The 19,331-nt window shown below is 39.7% G+C and overlaps 2 protein-coding genes across 21 annotated transcripts in view; one reads left to right on the top strand and one right to left on the bottom strand.

Annotated features, from left to right (window-relative positions):
* Window positions 1-201, bottom strand: part of DOP1A (DOP1 leucine zipper like protein A) — a 101,778-nt gene extending 101,577 nt beyond the window's left edge. For 10 of the 14 annotated variants that reach the window (XM_054492824.2, XM_054492828.2, XM_063666362.1 and 7 more), the window contains exon 1: window positions 76-201. The gene's annotated coding sequence lies outside the window, so the exon portion shown is untranslated. The remainder of the gene's footprint in view (window positions 1-75) is intronic. The other 4 variants (XM_063666358.1, XM_054492829.2, XM_054492831.2 and 1 more) reach the window with 3 other exon arrangements.
* A 1,798-nt stretch (window positions 202-1,999) lies between these two features.
* Window positions 2,000-19,331, top strand: part of UBE3D (ubiquitin protein ligase E3D) — a 185,922-nt gene continuing 168,590 nt past the window's right edge. For 3 of the 7 annotated variants that reach the window (XM_054492809.2, XM_054492810.2, XM_054492817.2), the window contains exons 1-3: window positions 2,000-2,216; window positions 9,805-10,001; window positions 13,566-13,656. In XM_054492809.2, the coding sequence (XP_054348784.1) occupies window positions 2,140-2,216; window positions 9,805-10,001; window positions 13,566-13,656 (365 nt within the window). In that variant the 5' untranslated portion in view covers window positions 2,000-2,139. The remainder of the gene's footprint in view (window positions 2,217-9,804; window positions 10,002-13,565; window positions 13,657-19,331) is intronic. The other 4 variants (XM_054492813.2, XM_054492814.2, XM_054492816.2 and 1 more) reach the window with 2 other exon arrangements.

The following is a 19,331-nucleotide window of genomic DNA, read 5'->3' as shown; positions in this document are numbered from 1 at the left end:
CCTAGCCGGGCCGAGAAGGATGCTCGGAACCGGCGACCTGCCTAGCGACCGAACTGGGGGCGGGGACGCTTTTACCTGCTGCTGGCTCGGCCGCTCCTCGCCGGCGCAGCTCTCCTGGCAACCACGGCAGCTACACCGAGACCGGGAGCCGAAGGGCCTAGTGACAGCTCCCAGAGTGCACCGCGCTCGCGCCCACGCCGGCGTCGACGTCTGAGGCCTTCGATCCCAGCCCCCGGTCGGCTTCCTGCCTCCTTGCGCTAGCTGTTGCCACAGCGCCCTCAAGTGGACTGTTGCGGGAAGCGGCCATGGCTACCAATTTCAGGAGTGGCTAGAAAGGGGGTTAGCAGATGTTTTCATTTGAAGAGATAATAGGAACTGAAAACAGCTTTTAAATATTATTTGAATAGTTTCTCAATATTTCATATGAGTAACCTGCGTCCCAGAAAGGTTAGGAGACTTGTGAAGTTAGGAGACAAATAGTTGATGTCAGATTTGGAACTATTTTGAGTCTAGAGTTCTATCAATCATATCTAGTTACTCCAAGGTAAATTGCACCGTTTTGCCAACACCATAGGGTAAAAAAATGAAAGTTTTTACAAATATGTAACTAAATATATAACAATCTTTTAAGCTAACAAAACAATTATAAAGAGTAAGCTGTGCTAAGAAAGTTGTATATTTCAATATAATATGTCAATATTTAAGCATTCAATAGCCTCGGGTATTAAAGGTGGAAAATATGAAGAGTTGAAATCATCATTCTTCAAATAGATGAATTATTTGAGACCAAATAATAGTAAACTTTATTTTTTAAGTGAATTGTTGCTTCCATCTATGACTTCTAATTATTGTGACAGATATAATAATTTGTGCATCAACATAATAAACTTTAATCACCCCAAATACTGATTTTAGAAAAATTGTCTTAAGCTATTATCTTAAAATATATGACAGGATTTATTTATTTACAATTTATTTATGGTTTAGGCCGGGCATGGTGGCTCACACCTGTAATCCCAGCACTTTGGGAGGCCAAGGTGGGCAGATCTACCAAAAATAGAAAAATTAGCCGGGCAGGGTGGCGCGCGCGCCTGTAATCCCAGCTACTTGGGAGGCTGAAGCAGGAGAATCGCTTGAACCCAGGAGGCGGAGGTTGCAGTGAGCCGAGATCGCGCCACTGCACTCCAGCCTTGGCGACAGAGCGAGACTCCGAAAAAAATAAATAAATAAATAAAAGCAGCTCCTTGTTTTTAAGAAGCCCTATTGTAATTCTACCCTGGTCTTATATTTTAATAGTTCTTCATTATAGTATTTACATTATACCAGGTTCTTTACTGTGTCAAACTTTTTAAAACTATCTTCTAGTAGTAAACTTCTCCAACTTCTCTTAGGTTTTACTTTTGTGAAAGTGAATAGTGGAGCTGTACATACGTAATCATTCTCATCTTCCTTTTTTACTCCCTAAAAAATGGTTAGTCCTGATAGACTTCAGCCACACTTTTCTGCATTAGGTAACAAAGAACTTCCTCATATTTTTGCACCTGTTTCAATTTTGGAGCGACCCTAAGTTGAGAAGCAATGGCAAGTCAATTCTTGAAAATTTTGTTGCTTTAGACAGAGGCTAACAAACGACCCTTGTTCATAAAGAGACCAAGATAAAGTGGGTTTGGGGGCCGGGAATTCTGTTCTTGGATCTCCTGGGGACAAAGCCCACCTATAACACCTGCCTCCATCATCTCCCTCCCTTCGAGCTAGCCAAAGGTGTGAACTCTGGGTCTGATTTTTATGGTCATTTCCAGGGATGCTAACGCGCCAAGTCACGCTCATAAGAAGCAGAGTGGGGCGATAGCTAGCCTCTCGCCGCCCACCTTTCTCAGCACTCTGGGCCAAAGCCTGGTTTTGAAGATGCGCGCCCCGCCCCGGCTTCCGGGGTCACGCGCCTTCTGGGTGATGCACTCTCCGGCCGGCAGGTGGCGCTGTGAGCTAGTAGGCGGCACCAGCCCTGCGATCTGGCACAGGCGCCTGCGCCGCCGCGGGGCTGCTGCTGATTGGTCCGCACATTGTGAGCCTCTTCTGGTCCTGTTGACCCGGGCCCCTCGGAACCTCCAGCTTGATCCGGTACGGGACTGGACGCCCGCCATGGCGGCTACTACGGCGGAGACGCGCGTGTTTCTGGAGGTGCGGGGACAGCTGCAGAGCGCGCTGCTGATCCTGGGGTAAGAAGTGGGATTCTAGGCGCAGTGGGATTCTAGGCTCGCTTTACTGCTGCCCGGGGGTCGGGGGCTGGTGAGTTTCTCTCTGTACGAGGGATTTTGAGTTTCTTCTTTCCAGTTGCGTAGAGCCTCTCGATCACTCAAAGTGAAGCTTTCCCCTGTAGTCGCCTCCGCCACTCCCACCCCTACTGACAGTGTGGGTATCTTTGGGGAGCTTTTTAGAAATTCAGGTCTCATCTCCACACCAGACTTATGGAATCAGAACTTATATTTTAACAAGATTTCCAGGAATCAAATCACATTAAAATTTGAGGAACAGTGATGTAAAACACTGTTGGCAGTGCCCGGCGTTTCCAACAAAACAATGCAAAAATGATTTGTCTCTCTTCGGGATCCTCCTTACTGGATCAGTTCCTATGTGTGAGCTTCTTGTTTTGTAAATAACCTCGGGTCTTTTCCTCCAAAACTGCTCTTTGCAGAGAAACCACACAATCATTCAAAAAACGTGAGTTTAGTGAACCACTAAGAAAGGTTGCAGACTTCTTACTGGAACTCGTTCATTTATTCATATTCTGCGTTCCAGTGAGAACGTCAAACTTGTTATTCGCTACACAAACAAATAACTTTTAGGGAAAATGTTCTCTATTTTGTTTGACAGCAGTTTTAATGATTTGTGGTCCCCTTGTCTATTCCTTTGTGATCGCTGTCTCAGAGAGAGTAAGTTAGATGTTAAAATCCTGAGAATGGTATTACACAGTGCCACAGGTAGATCGATGCTTAGTTTTTTCCTCTTCCCTAAATCTGCCAGATATCTGGTGTGGCAATTTGGAATATGGCATGAGAACTGAGTTCAAATGCTTGCTTCCTCACAAAATTCGAGTAATTTAATCTGAATTTCTTCAATCTTGAAATGGGAATAGTAGTACGCTGAATGTATTTCTTTCTTTCAAAAATTATGAATTTGGACAAACATCTCCAATTCTGGTGCACCTTGTAGAGTAATTAGGAACCCAAACCCTACCAAAATAAAACAAAAACCACACACACACAACAAACCCTCCCTTCCTCTCATGCAGGGGCCTTTCATAGTTCCCTTGGACTACTCTCCTTTGTTTAGGCAAGGTACCCGGGTGGCTCATGCCTGTTATCCCAGCACATTGGGAGGCCGAGGCGGGCGGATCACGAGGTCAAGAGATCGAGACCATCCTGGCCAACATGGTGAAACCCTGTCTCTACTAAAAATACAAAAATTAGCTGGGTGTGGTGGCGCGCGCCTTTAGTCAGTCTCAGCTACTCAGGAGGCTGAGGCAGGAGAATGGAGTGAACCCGGGAGGCGGAGGTTGCAGTGAGCTGAGATCGCGCCACTGCACTTCAGCCTGGCGACAGAAAGAGACTCCGTCTCAAAAAATAAAAAAGAAAAAGAAAAAAGAAAAAAAAGAAACCTAACTTTGCTTTACTTAGTTTTGCCATTTCTTGAACTACTTATAAATGGATTCATACAATATATACTTTTTTGTTTCTGGCTGCATTCCTTCCATAACATTTTTGAGATTCATGTTCCATCTATGTGGCTGCATATATCAGTAGTCCATTCCTTTTTCTTGCTAAGTTTTCCATTGTATGAATACACCACAATTCATTTATCTGTTCTCCTATTGCTGGATGTTTTTCTTGTTTCTGTAGTTTGCGTATTATGAATACAGCTGTCATAACACTGTTGTATAAATCTTTTTTTGGACATGCATTTTCATTTCTTTTTAGGTAAGTACCTAAGAGTGAAATTTCTGGATCATAGGATAGATGTGCGTGTTACTTGTGAGAAATTACCAAACAGTCCTCCAAAGTGATTGTACCAGTTTACACGTTCAACCAGAAAAAAAATGAGTTTCAACTGCTTCACATTTTCACTTACATTTAGTATTGTCAGTCCTTTTAGTTTGAACCATTCTAGTGTGTGTAAAATAGTATCTTGTGGTTTTAATTTTCATTTTATTGATGACTAATAATGTTGAGTGCCTTTTCACTTGCTTTTTAGCAATTCATGTATGTTCTTTTTAAAAGTATCTTCTAATTTTTTTTTACCCATAATCAGATTATTTGTCTTTTTTAATTGAGAGCTGTTTATACAGTCTCAAAACAAGAGCTTTCTCATATAAATGCCTCGTGAATATATGACTATTCTTGTGTGTGACTTATCTTTTCATTTTCTTTTTTTTTTTTTTGACAGCGTCTCGCTCTACTTCCCAGGCTACAGTGCAGTGGTATGATCATGGCTCACTGCAGCCTCAACCTCCTGGGCTCAAGCAATCCTCCCACCTCAGCCTCTGGAGTAGCTGGGATACAAGTGCATGTCACCATGCCCAGCTAATTTTTGTATTTTTTTGTAGAGATAGGGTTTCACCATATTGCCCAGGCTGGTCTTGAACTCCTGGATTCTAAGCAATCCACCCACTTTGGACTCCCAAAGTGCTGGGATTACAGGTATGAGCCACCATGCCCTGCCTCGTTTTTTTGATAGTGTCCTTTGATGAACAGAAATTTTAATTTTAATGAAGTCCACTCTATCGTGTTTTATTCCTTAAGGGTTAGTTTTTTTGGTGTCTTAAATCTTTGCCTACCTTGAGGCTGTGAAGATGTTTTGGCAGGTTTATTTTCTAGGAGTTATATCGTTGTAGTTTTTACATTTTGATCTGTGATCATGTTGAATTCATTTTGCAGTGAAGTATGATCAAAGTTCTTTTTTTTGGTATAAGGATATTCAGTTATTCTATCACCATCAGTTGAAAAGGCCATCATTTCTCCCATTAAAATAACTCAGTATCTTCATGAGAAATCAGTTGACTATAGTGTTTGCATAGTGTGTCTTTTCTACCTTTTTAACCTTTCTTATGTCTTTCTGTATAAAGCAAAAAACTGTAAAAATACTGTATTTCCCTAAAAATAGCATAAAACTATGCTATTTTAAAAAATATATAGTTGGGTGATTTTAAATCCGTTCTGATGATCTGTGTGTTTCAATTAAAATGTTTAGTATATTTTATAATTTAAATATTGGTGTTCTTGTTCCTAATTGCTATGATTTGCATGTGTTTTGTCCCTATGTTTTGTCACATTGATCCCCAATGTGGCAGTGTTGAGACATAGGGCCTAGTGGGAGGTGCGTGATTCCTGAGGGCAGATTCTTCTTGAATAGATTAATGCCCTCCCATGGAGATGGGTGGGTGAGTTCTCTCTCAGGAATGGATTAATTCCTGCCATAGTGGATTGTTAAAAAGAGTCTGGCTTCCTCAGTTTACATTCACAGATGTAAAGATCTATTTATATTAAGATATCTTAGCATTTTGGGATAAACTTTGGCCATTCATTTATTCAATCCACAGATGTTTATTGTGTTCTTACTCTAGTGCCAAAAATTCAAATTCTAAGTGCTGAGAATACAGCCATGAACAGTAACAACAGTAAAGACAAAAACACCTGCCTTTGTTGAGCTTAGGGTCTAATGGTGGCAGTAGAGAAGAGGTGGCAGAGAATATACAAAATAAATATATATTTGATAGAAGTGGAGAAAAAATTAAACAAAAAAGGAATGGGGAGAAAAAAGTTACAATCTTTTATTTCAAATGAGAAACTAACAATTGAGTATTAAGCTGTAAGTGGTGAGGTGTAGAACTGCCATACCTGGTGGGAGACAATTTCCCTTTGAGAGAAAGTGAGTATGAAAGGGTGCCTAGTTCAGAGAGATGCGGGTGAGTTGGGGGAACACATAGTAAAAGATCTTATGGCAGTGTGCTGGTACATGTTTAATAACCTACTCTCCATGAAAATAAACAAAAAGACAAACTAAGGTCTTCATTTGAAGCATTTGTTGATTTCTTTGGTGTGAATACTTTCACCACATATGACCTTCAGCCTACCAACTGGGTAAGGTGAGTTGACCTGCTTTGCAGAACTCCTAGAATTTTAACAACAGGTTCTCCAAAGCTTGTAGCAGCAGGGCCTGCTATACCACTGTGCCTTATGGACCATCGAAAGGACTTTAGCTTGTAGTTAGAGTGAGAGATGAAGTCATTGGATAATTTTAAGCAGCTGTGATACCTGACAGAATACAAGTCAATGGTGAAGAAAGCCTCAAGTATGAAATTATTGTATGAACTATGTCAATCAAACTTAGTCTTAAAGTAGGAATTCTCCTAAAGAACCATCATCCAACCCTCACAATTGGGAAATGTGTTGCTACCATATTACATCATTCATGTTTTGCCAGTTGTCTACATAATATCCCTGATAACAGAAGAATGCAGTTCAGAATAAGGCATTGCATTTCACTGTCATGCTTCCTCTGTCTGTTTCAATCTAGAAGAGTTCCTCATTTTCCATTGACTTTCATGGTCCTGACACTTTGCAAGATGATAGTACAATCATTTTGTAGAATATCCTTCCATTTGGATTTGTCTTATGTTTCTTCAAGACAAGATTCAGATTTTGCATCTTTGGCAGGAATATAACAGAAGTGACGCTTTCTGTCAGGTGGCATATGATTTTGCTTTGTTCCATCAAATTGGTTATGTTAACTTTGAGCACTTAAGTAAGATAGTGTCTGCCATGCTTCTCTACCTTAAAGTTACTCTTTTTCTCTTCGTAATCAGTAATTGGAGAGGTATTCTGAGATTATGTAAATACCCTGTTCCTCATCAGAGTTTCATTTTATTCATTTGTGTATGTCAGTAAGGATACATGATTCTTACTGTGGGTTACTCAGTGGGTTTTATTTTTTATTTTATTCAATGGGCTACTTTTTTGCTCATATACCAGATGTGGCCAAGGAAGTCCTTTCTGGATGGTTTCTGCATCTTTTTTGGTAGGTCCCTGTCATTCTTTGATTTCTTCATGTTCCAGCAACATGTTCCAGGCTTATTTCATTCTTTCCCTGTTACAGCCCTGGATGTGGTCATTTTACTAAGGAACTTTGTTTTTGGTTTGTTCATTTCATTTTTTAAAGTAGAAAATGGCCTTTACAAACCAAGATCTGGGCACTAAGTGTACTCATCACTGTTGGATGTCGCGTCTCCCAGAACTAGGGTATGTGTGTATGACTTATATATGATGTCTATGTATGGTTGTGCCTAAATACCTATGTACATACATGCATTTACAACTATCTATATTACTGTATCTATTTGTAAACATTGAAAACCATGACTTCACACAGGTATTTCTAATTCTCACCCACCACCATAGGGTCTATTCTAGTTTCCTCCCTTTCTCTTTTTGTAATTCCATTCTCCCACAGTGAGAATCATGGTCCTCATTGTCCTAGTGGCATTTATTTATTTTGTCAGTCTCCCTCTATGTAATTAATAGTCTGCTGGCATCCTTTGCCACCTCCCTCTGCTCATTGTTGACACTCTCGTCACCTGCTTGGACCCTGTTATGGACTGAATGTTTGTGTCCCCTCAAAATGTACAGGTTGAAGCCCTAACCCCCAAAGTGATGGTGTTAGGAGATGGGGCTTTGGGAGGTAGTTAGATTTAGATGAGGTCTTGAGGGTGGGGCCCCCCGATGAGATTAGTGTCCTTATATGAAGAGGAAGAGGCACTGAACTTCCTTACTCTGCCATGTCTGTTGTTTAAGCCACCCATCTATGGTATTTTGTTATAGCAGCTGAGCTAAGACAGGCTCTGAAACCCCATCCTGAGCTGGCCTCACCTCCTGTTCAGGTTTCCTCCTCACCTGTCTTGGGATCTGACACCCCTGCTGAGTGGTCCCCCCAGTGGATGCCCTCCACAGCCTGCTTGGTTTCTCATATCCATGCTGGGCCACTGTGTTACCACCCTTGCATTGATGCCTCCCTTGCTTGGCCCTATGGATGCCCTCCACAGCCTGCTTAGTTTCTCAAATCCATGCTGGGCCACTGTGTCACCACCCTTGCACTGATGCTTCTCTTGCTTGGCCCTATAAAATGGCTAAAGTTTTTGGGACTGGGAAGAAATGTGATAAACCAGAGATGGGGTGGCAATGGGGACTTAGGAACCCAGTGGTATCCCTTGCGGCACTTGGAAATGTCAACTCTACACAGTCTAGTTTGAAAGTCATTGAGGTAGCAAATGGATATTGTGTTATCTTTAGAGCGGTGGTCAGAGAACTATGGCCCTTTGGCCAAATCTTATCTGCAGCCTGTTTTGGTACAGCCTGTGAGCTAAGAGTTGGATTTTTCTTCTGTATCTTTTTTTCTTTTAGACAGGTTCTTGATCTGTCGCCCAGGCTGGCATGCGGTGGCGTGATCATGGCTCACTGCAGCCTCCTGGGCTCAAGTGATCCTCCCCATCTCAGCCTCCTGAGTGGCTAGGACTACAGGTGCGTGCCACTATACCCAGCTAATTTTTTATTTTTTTTTTGTAGAGCCAGAGCCTTGCTTTGTTGCCCAGGCTGGTCTCAAACTTCTTGGCTCAAACCATCCTCCCACCTCGGCCTCCCAAAGTGCTATGATTAGAGGAGTGAGCCACCTTGACCTGCTGATTTTACATTTTTTAAGGGTTGTTTTTTAAAAAATAAAAAGTAGAATATATATTCTACTTTGAGACCATACATGGCTCATAAAGCCTAAAATATTTACTATCTGGTCTTTCACAGAAAAAAAGTTGCTGACCCTTGTTTTAGAGGATCATTATTTCTTAAACACCATTTCTTGAAATTGAACTTATGACTCAGGTTTGAAGCTGTCATGCCTGCAAAAAACTCAGGTGCTTAATATTCTGTATTGCTAACTAAGTGCAGATCCATATGCTTTGAAAAGGAACTAGCCAGAAAGTAGCTGTAAGATTTTCTAAGGCGGATTTCTGAGGCCTAACCAAGATTCACACCTGAACACATGATCTGCCCTCTGTACTCAGATGACACTCAAGCAAATGGCTTGCTGTCTGCACTTAGTTGACACCATGTGGATGACCTGCTGTCTGCACTTAAGAAGGAGCCATGGTACTTTGTACCTCTGTTGCAATGCTAAGTGTATTGCAGTTTCAGAGGAGGGTCATTTCCATAGATGCCTTTATCCCCTCTATACTTTTGATACCTGGGGGCTTTTGACAGGGACTGTGTTTTACTCTTTATTGCCTATACTGAGTAATTTGTGTTTGCTGTGAATTGGATTCGTAAGTCGTTTCACACCTGATATTCATACATCACTGTATCGTTTTCTTCATTAATTCTTTTTATTCTTAAAATTGACAAGTTTTTCTCTTGTATCATTGTTTCACTGAATCTTGGTCTCTTTATTAAAATCTTGTGTGTGAAATAACAGTACTTTGCTCTGATTTACTATAAAACATTATTTTAGTGCTCTTCTCAGAAGGAAGAACCAAAAATCTGTCCCAGGACTTGCATATTATGGTGACGGTGAAGGGCACTCTGACCAGATCTAAATCTAGTGTAGGTTGCTTTCCTTTATGATCTGCTTGCTGCTGTTTTTCTGGGGCAGTGACTTTAGGGCCCCTATTGAAGAGGAAGAAAGAGATCCTTGGCCTTTTTTGTTTCTTTCATCATGTGGTTTTCATTGTGAGAAATAATCTGTTTGGGTTTTGTTTTTAATTACCAGAGAACCGAAAGAAGGAGGTATGCCCATGAATATTTCCATAATGCCATCTTCACTCCAGATGAAAACCCCTGAAGGCTGCACAGAAATCCAGCTTCCAGCAGAGGTCAGGCTTGTACCTTCCTCTTGCCGTGGGCTACAGTTTGTTGCTGGAGATGGACTGCACCTGCGGCTGCAGGCACACGCAGAATTAGGCACAAGTGAGTAATATTAGCACTTCTGCTTCTGTATTTACCTTTTTGTTATAAACCAAAGGTGATTTTTCCTTTGATAAGTTGAACTTTTCCCAGGTGAAGGGGTTGAGAAGCTCTAGGGTCTTTGTCAGCCCTGCCAGTTATTGGCTGTATGTAATTGAACATGTTACTTAACCTTTCTGAGGCTTCCTCCCTCCTTTCCTTCCTTCTTTCTTTTCTACCTACAGCAAAATTGAGCAGAAAGTATAGAGATTTCCCATTTACCCACTGCCTTGTTTCTTTAATTGTAAAATTTTCTGGCTCACGGATGGGAAGATTAAATCAGATGGCAGTTGTATAAGACCTGATTGATTTTAAAGCATTACATGGAAATTTATTCATTCAGCAAATATTTTGGTTTGTGCTATGTGCTAGGCATCAATCTAGGTGCTGGGGATACAGAAGTGAACAAGGTAGGGGAGGTGTCTACTCTCATGGAGCTTACATTCTAATTGGTGGGAGCAGATAATGAGCAAACAATTTAAATATTAAGAAAAGTGTTATGATAATATAAAACAGAATAATTGGATAGGGAGTGACTAGGGTTGGCTGAAGGATGATCAGTGAAGGCCACTCTGAGGAGGTGATGTTTGACCTGAGTCCTGAATAAGGAAATCCTATCCATGTGGGGACAGTTCCAAATAGAGAAAACAGTACACAAAAGGTCCTGCAGTTGAGTTTGATACTTAATTTGATTTTAACTTTTACTATGCCTGTTATATTTACAACATTCTGTGACTGGTATAATGATTCGGTAAGGCAGTAGAAAATTTGCTTTTTCTAAGACCTCAGGGTTATTTATTAAATAAAATTATTGGTTCATTACATCTATTACAATATATGTAATATATGCTTTGGGGGATTAAAATTATGTCAAAGGGGGAAACAGGCTGTAAAAGACTTATGTGATGTTTATTATCAGAGAAAGATTGTAATTCTTTCAGCTGCACACTGACACTTCACTGCTGCCTCATCTGTAATAAACCTTTCATCTGAGCTGTGTGGATCCTGGAGATGGGGTCAGGAGGAGTGTTTGGAAGAGCCATTTAGGTGCCATTTAGGAGAGCCCCTGAGTCTGTACTCTTGGCTTTTGTGAGGAAAGAAGATAGAGAGGGTTTCATTTCTCTTTTGCTGGAGAGCAATTTTTGCTCAAGTCCTGGGTTAGCAGGGTTGGTTTTAGGAAGAAGGGGTAGGGAAAAGAGATGTCACGGCACTTAAATGTTGTAGGATAAATACTAGGAATGACTGTTGGAATAACCATAGCGAGAAGGTTAGGGTCACCGAGCTGGGAAGTAGACTCCCTGAGTGCACCTAATAATGGGCAGAGAAAGTGTTGTTTCAGGGAAGAGGCTGTGGGAGGCTGGATGTTGTGTTGTCATCACCTTCTCCTTCACAACAGTTACCTCTTTTACAAGAGTAACCACAGCAGGAATTTTGTGTTGGATCCTGAGATTTGGGAAAGGCAAGCGTGAAAGCCACAGTGGAGTGTTTTCTGGGACTGTGATTTTAGAGATGGAGGAATAGAGACTACCAGGGACATAGTATTGGGTTTTTGCCCATCCATATTCTGTATTCTGTAACTGAATATACAAATATCAAAACGAATTATTTTTAAAAATTTAAATCTGCAAACATTGTTTAAACTATAGGACAAAATAAATTGACTGCTATGTGCTGATTTGCATATTGTTTGTGTTCATTGGTCTCCTATTTCTTTACACTTTTAATATATTTTGCTCAAATATCTGAAAAGGAAAACTATCAAAGGCCTGTTCCATAATGCATGAAAGAGTATGCAAAACAGATTCCTCAGCACTTAATTGCCTGAGTGCTTTCCATATAATAGATGGTGTATAAATATTTGTGGAATGAATAAATATGAATAGATATGTACTGGTGTGAACTTGAATCAAACTGTTTTGTAGGAAGTGACTTGAAAGTTTTAGCCTTCAGTTTGTGTTTCAGGGTTTTTAAAAAGATGACTTTTCAATGCTAAGAACACCCTTTTAAGGACAACTATAGTAAACATCATACTGGTATACTGCTATTTTGAGTGTCAAACTGTGACCCTCGATGTGGAACTAGCTACAGTAGGATCTATTAGAGCGCACGCATTAGATTGATCCCCCGCAGCAACAGTCTCCCAGGATTCCTCTATATCAGAAACTGAATTTTAAACCCGACCCAGTGCATCATGCTGGATGGCCAGCAGAGGGTAGTGTTTCACTGAAAATTTGTTTGTGGGTCTGGAAAAAATATTTTGGATTCCTGGGTCTCCTTTTAATCTGCTCAAAGTTAAAGAATAATACTGTTTATTTCACCTTAGTGCTATAGGGATTTCTGGCCACCCCTTAAAAACTGTTAAGATTTTTAATTGCCAAGGCGTAAACCTTCTAGCATCAGTTTAAATCTTAAAATACATACAGAAAAACACAAACCAAATCCACATTGCTTGATTCTGATGGATATGACCTCATTTCTTTAATTAGATTTTTACAGACATATTTTAGTTGATTCTTTTAAATGAAAGTTTCCTTATTTCATAAAAGAAATAATGGAAACTAAGGGAACATGCAGCTTTATGCTGCTCTTTCCCATAGTGTGAGAAATATACATTTTTCCCCACAGCTTTCAACATTTTACCATAGCTTTCATTAGAAATTGATTTTTGATCTGGGAAAACTGGACTCTTTTTGGAGCCATTTCATTCCCAGGGAGGTGTCCAATAAACATTAGTTTGAGATCTTTGTTCATATGGTTATATGCTAGATTGGACATAAACCTTATTTAAATAAAATTAAACTCAAATTTGGCTGGGCACGGTGGCTCACGCCCGTAATCCCAGCACTTTGGGAGGCCGAGGCAAGTGGATTACGAGGTCAGGAATGCAAGACCAGACTGGCGAAGATGGTGAAACCCTGTCTTTACTAAAAACACAAAAATTAGCCGGGAATGGTGGCGGGCACCTGTAATCCCAGCTACTCGGGAGGCTGAGGCAGAGAATTGCTTGAACCCAGGAGGTGGAGATTGCAGTGAGCCAAGATCGCGCCACTGCACTCCAGCCTGGGTGACAGAGCAAGACTCTATCTCAAAAAAAAAAAAAAAAAAAAAAAATTAAACTCAAATTTAGGAGCTCTATTTGTTCACACTGATGAAACACTATTGTGAGACACAGCAGAGGAAAGCTGAGAATGTTGGAGATCTGTGTAGTTAGCTTGATGAGAAGGAAATAGTTCTTTTTCACTCATCCTTAATGTTGGTATTTTTAGAATGAGAGAACTAACAAATGCTACATGCGTAATCTAGGGCAGTACCTGTCTCTGGAACACTTAGCAAAATCTGTTGTTTTCAAAAACATTTCACAATATTTGCTTCTGCTTGAGTCATCAGATAGTATTAATTAAATGTGTACTTCTGGGTGGATCATAAACTGTTTATGGATGGTAATTTATCGTGGCTATTGAACTGTTTAGGTATATTAGTATATTTGTTTCAATCTCTAAGATTAGCTATTTCATTGACTTCCTTTAGAACTGATTTCAATGTTTAATCAAAGCTTGCAAGCCCAAGAATGTTGCACGTTTTATTGCCAATCCTGTGGTGAAGTCATAATAAACGACAGGTAAGGAATATATTTAACACTGATTAATTCTGTGCCTAGCAATGGTTATCTCTTTTTCTATCAGAATTTTTCAAGTAATTGCCAATGGAGTAGTATATGGCCTTAAAGTGAGAGCCAGCTTAATGTCACTTTGAACAAAATCAGCCACAAAACTTGCTAGCAATCACAGAGTGATTAGCTCTTAGGGACATAAAGGGGAGCAGTAGGATGCTGGCTTTGAGAGAGGAGAGCTTATCTCAGCTGAAAACCTGTGCTGATCTCTGAAGCACCTCTCTCCTGAAAAGAAACATGGGACCTGTCACATGTTTCATCCAACACGATGCTGAGTGACATTTTCCACATTCAGTGATTTTTTTCCACATAACAAGCTTTTGCACAAAAACTTTTTATTTGAACTGTTTTTATCAGTGCCTTTCTAAAATCCATTTCCTATTTCTCCTGCTTATTAAAACAGAGCATACAGAGCACAAATTAACCTTTTCTCAATGATTAGGTTAATTTTGTCATTTATTCTTGCCATGTGCTGTGATTGCCCTGTTGAGATGGGAAGGACTCTTTGCTGGTTTTTTTGTTGTTGTTGTTTTGGGTTTTTTTTTTTTACAGTCCCAAAGGCTTTTTAATTTCTTTTTCTTTTGTCCCTCATGTCAGCCTTCTTGTTTCTTGGGCACAAATCCTTCCTCCTAAAATTTCAGCCATGAGTCATTCATCAGCTGGAGAGACAGATTAAATCCTAATTATTGTTAATACTATTTAAAGAATTTAGAGTTCTTTATTAGATGGGTTTCCTGAGCCATGTTCCTAAGACTTATAAGTGAACGGATCCTTCCTATCTGAAACCTGCTTCTCTTCCAGTGTTCCTTATCTCAGTAATGCTGTACTTCTACCTGTGTACTCAGGGTAGAAACCTGGTGTTGCCAGAAGTTCCTCCCTCTGGAGGCAGGGGAGTCCAAGCCTTCGGCTTCCCTGAGCCACACTGGAAGATGAAGAACTGTCTTGGGCTACATATAAAATACACTAACACTAACAATTGCTGATGAGTTTTTTAAAAATTGCCAGAAAAATCTCATGTCTTAAGAAAGTTTACGTGTTTGTGTTGGGACACATTCAAAGCCTTTGGGCCATATGCTCTAACGTGGGTCAGCTTGCTCTAAGGGGTTCCCCCCATAGTCAGTTGCCAAGTTCTTTTGCTACTTTCTTCATAGCGTGTCTTACATAAGTCCACTTTCCTCCATCCCAGTGCCTCTACCTTCGTTGAGGCCACTGTTTGCTCACCTAATTACACTTGTTGCCAATTTCTTATCCATTGAGCCTCCCTGTAGTTTTGTCCTCTCATCTGATCTATTTAAGCACAACTAAGTAATTGTTCTCAAATGCATCAGGCTCTACTGGTCAAACCCCTCCATGGCCCCCCATTTCTCCAATGTAAATTCCAGAAACATGCTACATTAGGACCTTTATGAGTTTACCTCTATTTACCTCTCCACCCTCACATTTCATATCTCTTTCCCCAACCTATTCCTCCTCCCCACAAAAAACATGCCATTATTGACTGGCATTCTGTACACAGCTCTGGTGATCAGTGTGCAGCCCCACAGCCTTTTCATGATTTTTTTTTCACCCTGGGGCCTTATGAAAGTAACTTCCTTTCCTGGAGGAATGCACCCCACACCCTGTCTCCCCCTCGTTGGCTCCTACCTGAACTTCAGAATTCAGCTGACAGGACAGGTACTGTTATGAGCCTTCTCTCAACCCTGGGTTGGTTTAGGTGTTCCTCTAAGGTTTATTTGCCTGTCTTCACAATTAAACTGTAGGCTCTCGGAGTGCAGATAATCTTGTTGTCCCCTGTATCCTTTATCCCTACTCTTTTGAGAATGCAGTATAGTGTAGTCCCTTCTGAGTCTGTCTAGTAGTACAGACTCAGAAGCCAGAGCAACTAGGTTTGCACCTGCCATTTACTAGCTGTGTGACTCTGGGCAAGTTACTTAACCATTCTGTGCCTCAATTCTTTTATTGCAAAAATGTGGCTAACAGTAGGACCTACCTCATATGGTTGCTAGGAGAATGGAGTGAGTTTAAGTGTTTATGACAGTGCCTGGCATGTGGCAAGCATTCAGTATGTATTAGCTACTGCTGTAATTACTGTTCTTATCATCATCATCATCATCCTCAGCATCAGGCACTGTCCCTCATAAATAGTATGCTCTCAATCAGTTTTTGCTGGATTGAATTGAATAAACATTGACATGTTTGTTTTGGCCTTCTACCAACCTCTCTTGCTTGCTTCCTGATTTCTGGCAGTGTCCCAGGTAGATGAGATGGCACAGAGTTACTCTGGCATAAGTGAGAGGTTACAAATGGAGGATCCTCAGAGTGACTGTCTTAAGAAATGAGGTGACTTTAAATTTGCAGAGGAGGGAACCTCATCTTTGCTTGGATTACCTAAGGGTTGAAGTTACTGCATGTACTCGGTGACAGGCCCACTTTATCCTGAAAGGTTCAGGGGATCTCAGTTTACATTGTAGTTGAACCAAGAGTGTTTTCCTTCTCTCAGTCTGTTTTAGGCTTCGGTTGAATTCTCAGATGAAGTTTCTGAAACATTCATTCCTAGACAAAAATAGGGATTCCTAGAAGTTACAGTTGGAACATGTTAAATCAGTGTAACAGTATTTCCGGGTTCTGCTTACAGTAAAGGATATGCTGGTTCATTATTGGCTGTTATTTGTGTTTCTTTGGAACAGGATGATAATATGAAAAATCTTTTATCTGTTGCCCCCATTTTTTCTGTTCAGGAACTGTATGTTCTGTGTCAGTCCCTTTTACAGTCATGGAACTGGGAACTAAAAGGGCAGCACTCACTCTCCCTAACCCTGACCATCAGCAGGCCCTGGAGGCAGGAGCAGGAGAATGGGACCTGGGTTTGAAATCCAGCTTCATGACTTAGTAGCTGGGAAGTTGTGTTTGTACTACCTCAGGTTCTTCTAATACAGCCTTCTAATAAGGCCTGTTTTCCAAACTTGTCAATATGTAATAGTTAATGCTCAACAAGGTCTTTTAAATTGGTTTTATAGACTTTCTACCCCCTTTTCCAAATTGTTCTTATTAGCAAACTAGCAAATTATCTAGTTTAGTGTTTCAAACCTTTTTGTTTCAAGACTGTGATTCACATACTTGGCCTGTGCCAAGGAAATGAATTCCCTTTCTCTTTTTCTCTCTGAGAAACAGTGGACTTGACTTAGCCTTTGCCTCATTTAAGCAAGGCTTACCCAAAAACCTCTTCATGTCACACCTGTGACATGCCTCTTCAGTAATGCAGAGAAATCCTTAGTAAATGACTCAAGGCTTTGCTTACCTTTAACTCTTAGGTGGCATGCCCTGTGACTGAGTTGTATGGAAAAAGATGCTTCCTTAAGTAGCTGCACATGGATTTCATGTTGACTGTTAATGTCAAACCCAGTGTTCTTATTTCTCCCTCAGTTATCTGTTTTATGTGAGTGGTAAGGACAATTTTGTGCTCATTAAATAGAAAACAATACCAAAGGTTTTCAAAAGAGCATGTATGTGCCCAAAATCAACTAATTGTAAACATATTTCCCAAGAAGGTACCTTGGAATATGTTGATTTCTCTGTATTGGGAGCACCTCTGTAGGAGCAGGGGAACAGAGTTAAGATCTGCTTACTGGCTAGTCTTATTATCTGGGAGCATGTTACATTAATTTCCTGGGGTCCAGTTTCCTCATCTGTAAAATGAGGAAGATGGATTAGATAAGCCTGTTAGAGTGCTATGAAACATGAAAATTCCCTGATCAATGAACCTCATTTGTATTTGGGGTTTCATGTACTTTGTGATTCATGATTATTTGATAGTGTGGGACTAATGCTTATTCTTTTTTTTTTAAAAATTAAAAAGGTTCTTGTCAACTTAATTATAGAAATAAGATACAGAAGACAGTTTAAACAGTAAGACTCATTAATGGCTTTTAATACTAGCACCAGGGTACATGATATCTGCTAATTATAGCAATGTTTTTTCTTAATTTAAGGTCACATATTCTTAGCTATTTGTTGTGGTTATTTGAAACCAAATAATGCCTCATTTTATAATAAAATTCTCCAATTTACATTTTACCAGATTAGCAGTTTTTCTGTAAAATTTGTGTGAATGTATGTAATTTTTTATTATGCTCTTGTTAAGATTAATGGGCCCTAATATCCAGCAATAATAATAAAATTTATTTTGTTGTGAATAGTCTCAGAAACAGCCAAATAGTCCTTGTGTTTGGAATTTATGTATTTTAGAAATAAATTCATCTCATATGTGAATGAAATCAGTTGGCCAAACTTTCAAACTCAAGCCTTTTGATTTTCAGATGATTTGAAACAGAGTGGCTCTCCCGAGGTCTCTGGATGGTTCGCCCTGTTCTCCCTGCACTGGCAGGGTAGTGCTAGGTGTCAGCCTAGATCTTATGAGGGCATTGAGACCCTAGAGGGAAACCAGCAAGATGGGATCTTTGGAAATATGAGATGTCAGGATATCCAACCACTTGATTGATCCACTTGGCAGACCAGCTACAATTGTAACCTGAAAATAACTACTCCCAAGAATACAGTCAAATTTCTACAAAGAGGTTAAAAAAGAGTACAGTCACCAACTGCACTATTGGTAATACTGTACAAACTTTTGGAATAAAATTATACTTTTATGGGTCAGATCATACTATGTATGTAATAATATTAAAGTGCTAAAGCTAGTTTTATAGGATTTGTGGCCTGCCAGTTGGAGAATGTCACTTGAATTTATCTAATTCCAGCAGCCATATTTTGAGCTTTAGATAGTTGATGTTATTAATATTCTTAATGTCCACTTGATTATAATCCAGTCTGTAAAAGCTGTTATTACCATTGTTATTATCACTGATTAATGGTTCATTTTAAAGCTAAGGGGCACAATTTTATTTTCTTATGTATGTTTCTTTATTTTCACATTCTTCATTTTTCTTTACCTCTATTAAAGTTAAGGGGCACACATTTTCTTGTGTATATGTTTAAGTATTAAACATCAATATCATTTGGATATTTTAAGTTTTCTAAAAGTTTGTGCTCATGGTACATTAAAAATAACTAGGAAATTTTAATTTGTGAATTTGTGTTGCTGTTCATTATAGAATCTTAGGCTGAGAGAAAATTCAGGAAATCATTTCACTGTTTTTTTGAGCTCCACCAGGTTTCTACCTAAAAACTAAACCTTGAAAAAAATGGTATCTATTTTATTTTGAAAGTTCTTTTGGGAAGTAGATCATATCAAAGTATATTTTTCAGGGTTTTAGATAAATATGCTTTCAGTAAAGCAATGATTAAAATCTTTTGTTCTTAAATGTTTTATGTTTTCTTCAAAACATCAAAAAAATTTTTTCTGCTTTAAAAACTCTTATATCTTTGCAATGACTTGCAGATTAGGCACTTTCTTGCTCCTGGTGTCTTATGTAGATGGTTCTAGGATATATTATAGCTTTTATTCACATGATATGTGGTCACATTAAGTTTAAAATATCGTATTTTGTGTTAATGTGAGTTGTCTCCCAGATCTCTGTAACTCTTGGTGCAGTTTTATTTCCCTGATCATGTAGGGGGTTTTGACATTGTTGTCTTTTGCACTGTATTGAGGGTTTGTTTATTGG

Source organism: Pongo pygmaeus, chromosome 5 (assembly GCF_028885625.2).
Source record: "Pongo pygmaeus isolate AG05252 chromosome 5, NHGRI_mPonPyg2-v2.0_pri, whole genome shotgun sequence".
Classification (NCBI taxonomy): domain Eukaryota; kingdom Metazoa; phylum Chordata; class Mammalia; order Primates; family Hominidae; genus Pongo; species Pongo pygmaeus.
Note: the sequence above shows the minus strand (reverse complement) of the source record. Positions and strands in the feature narration are given on the sequence as shown.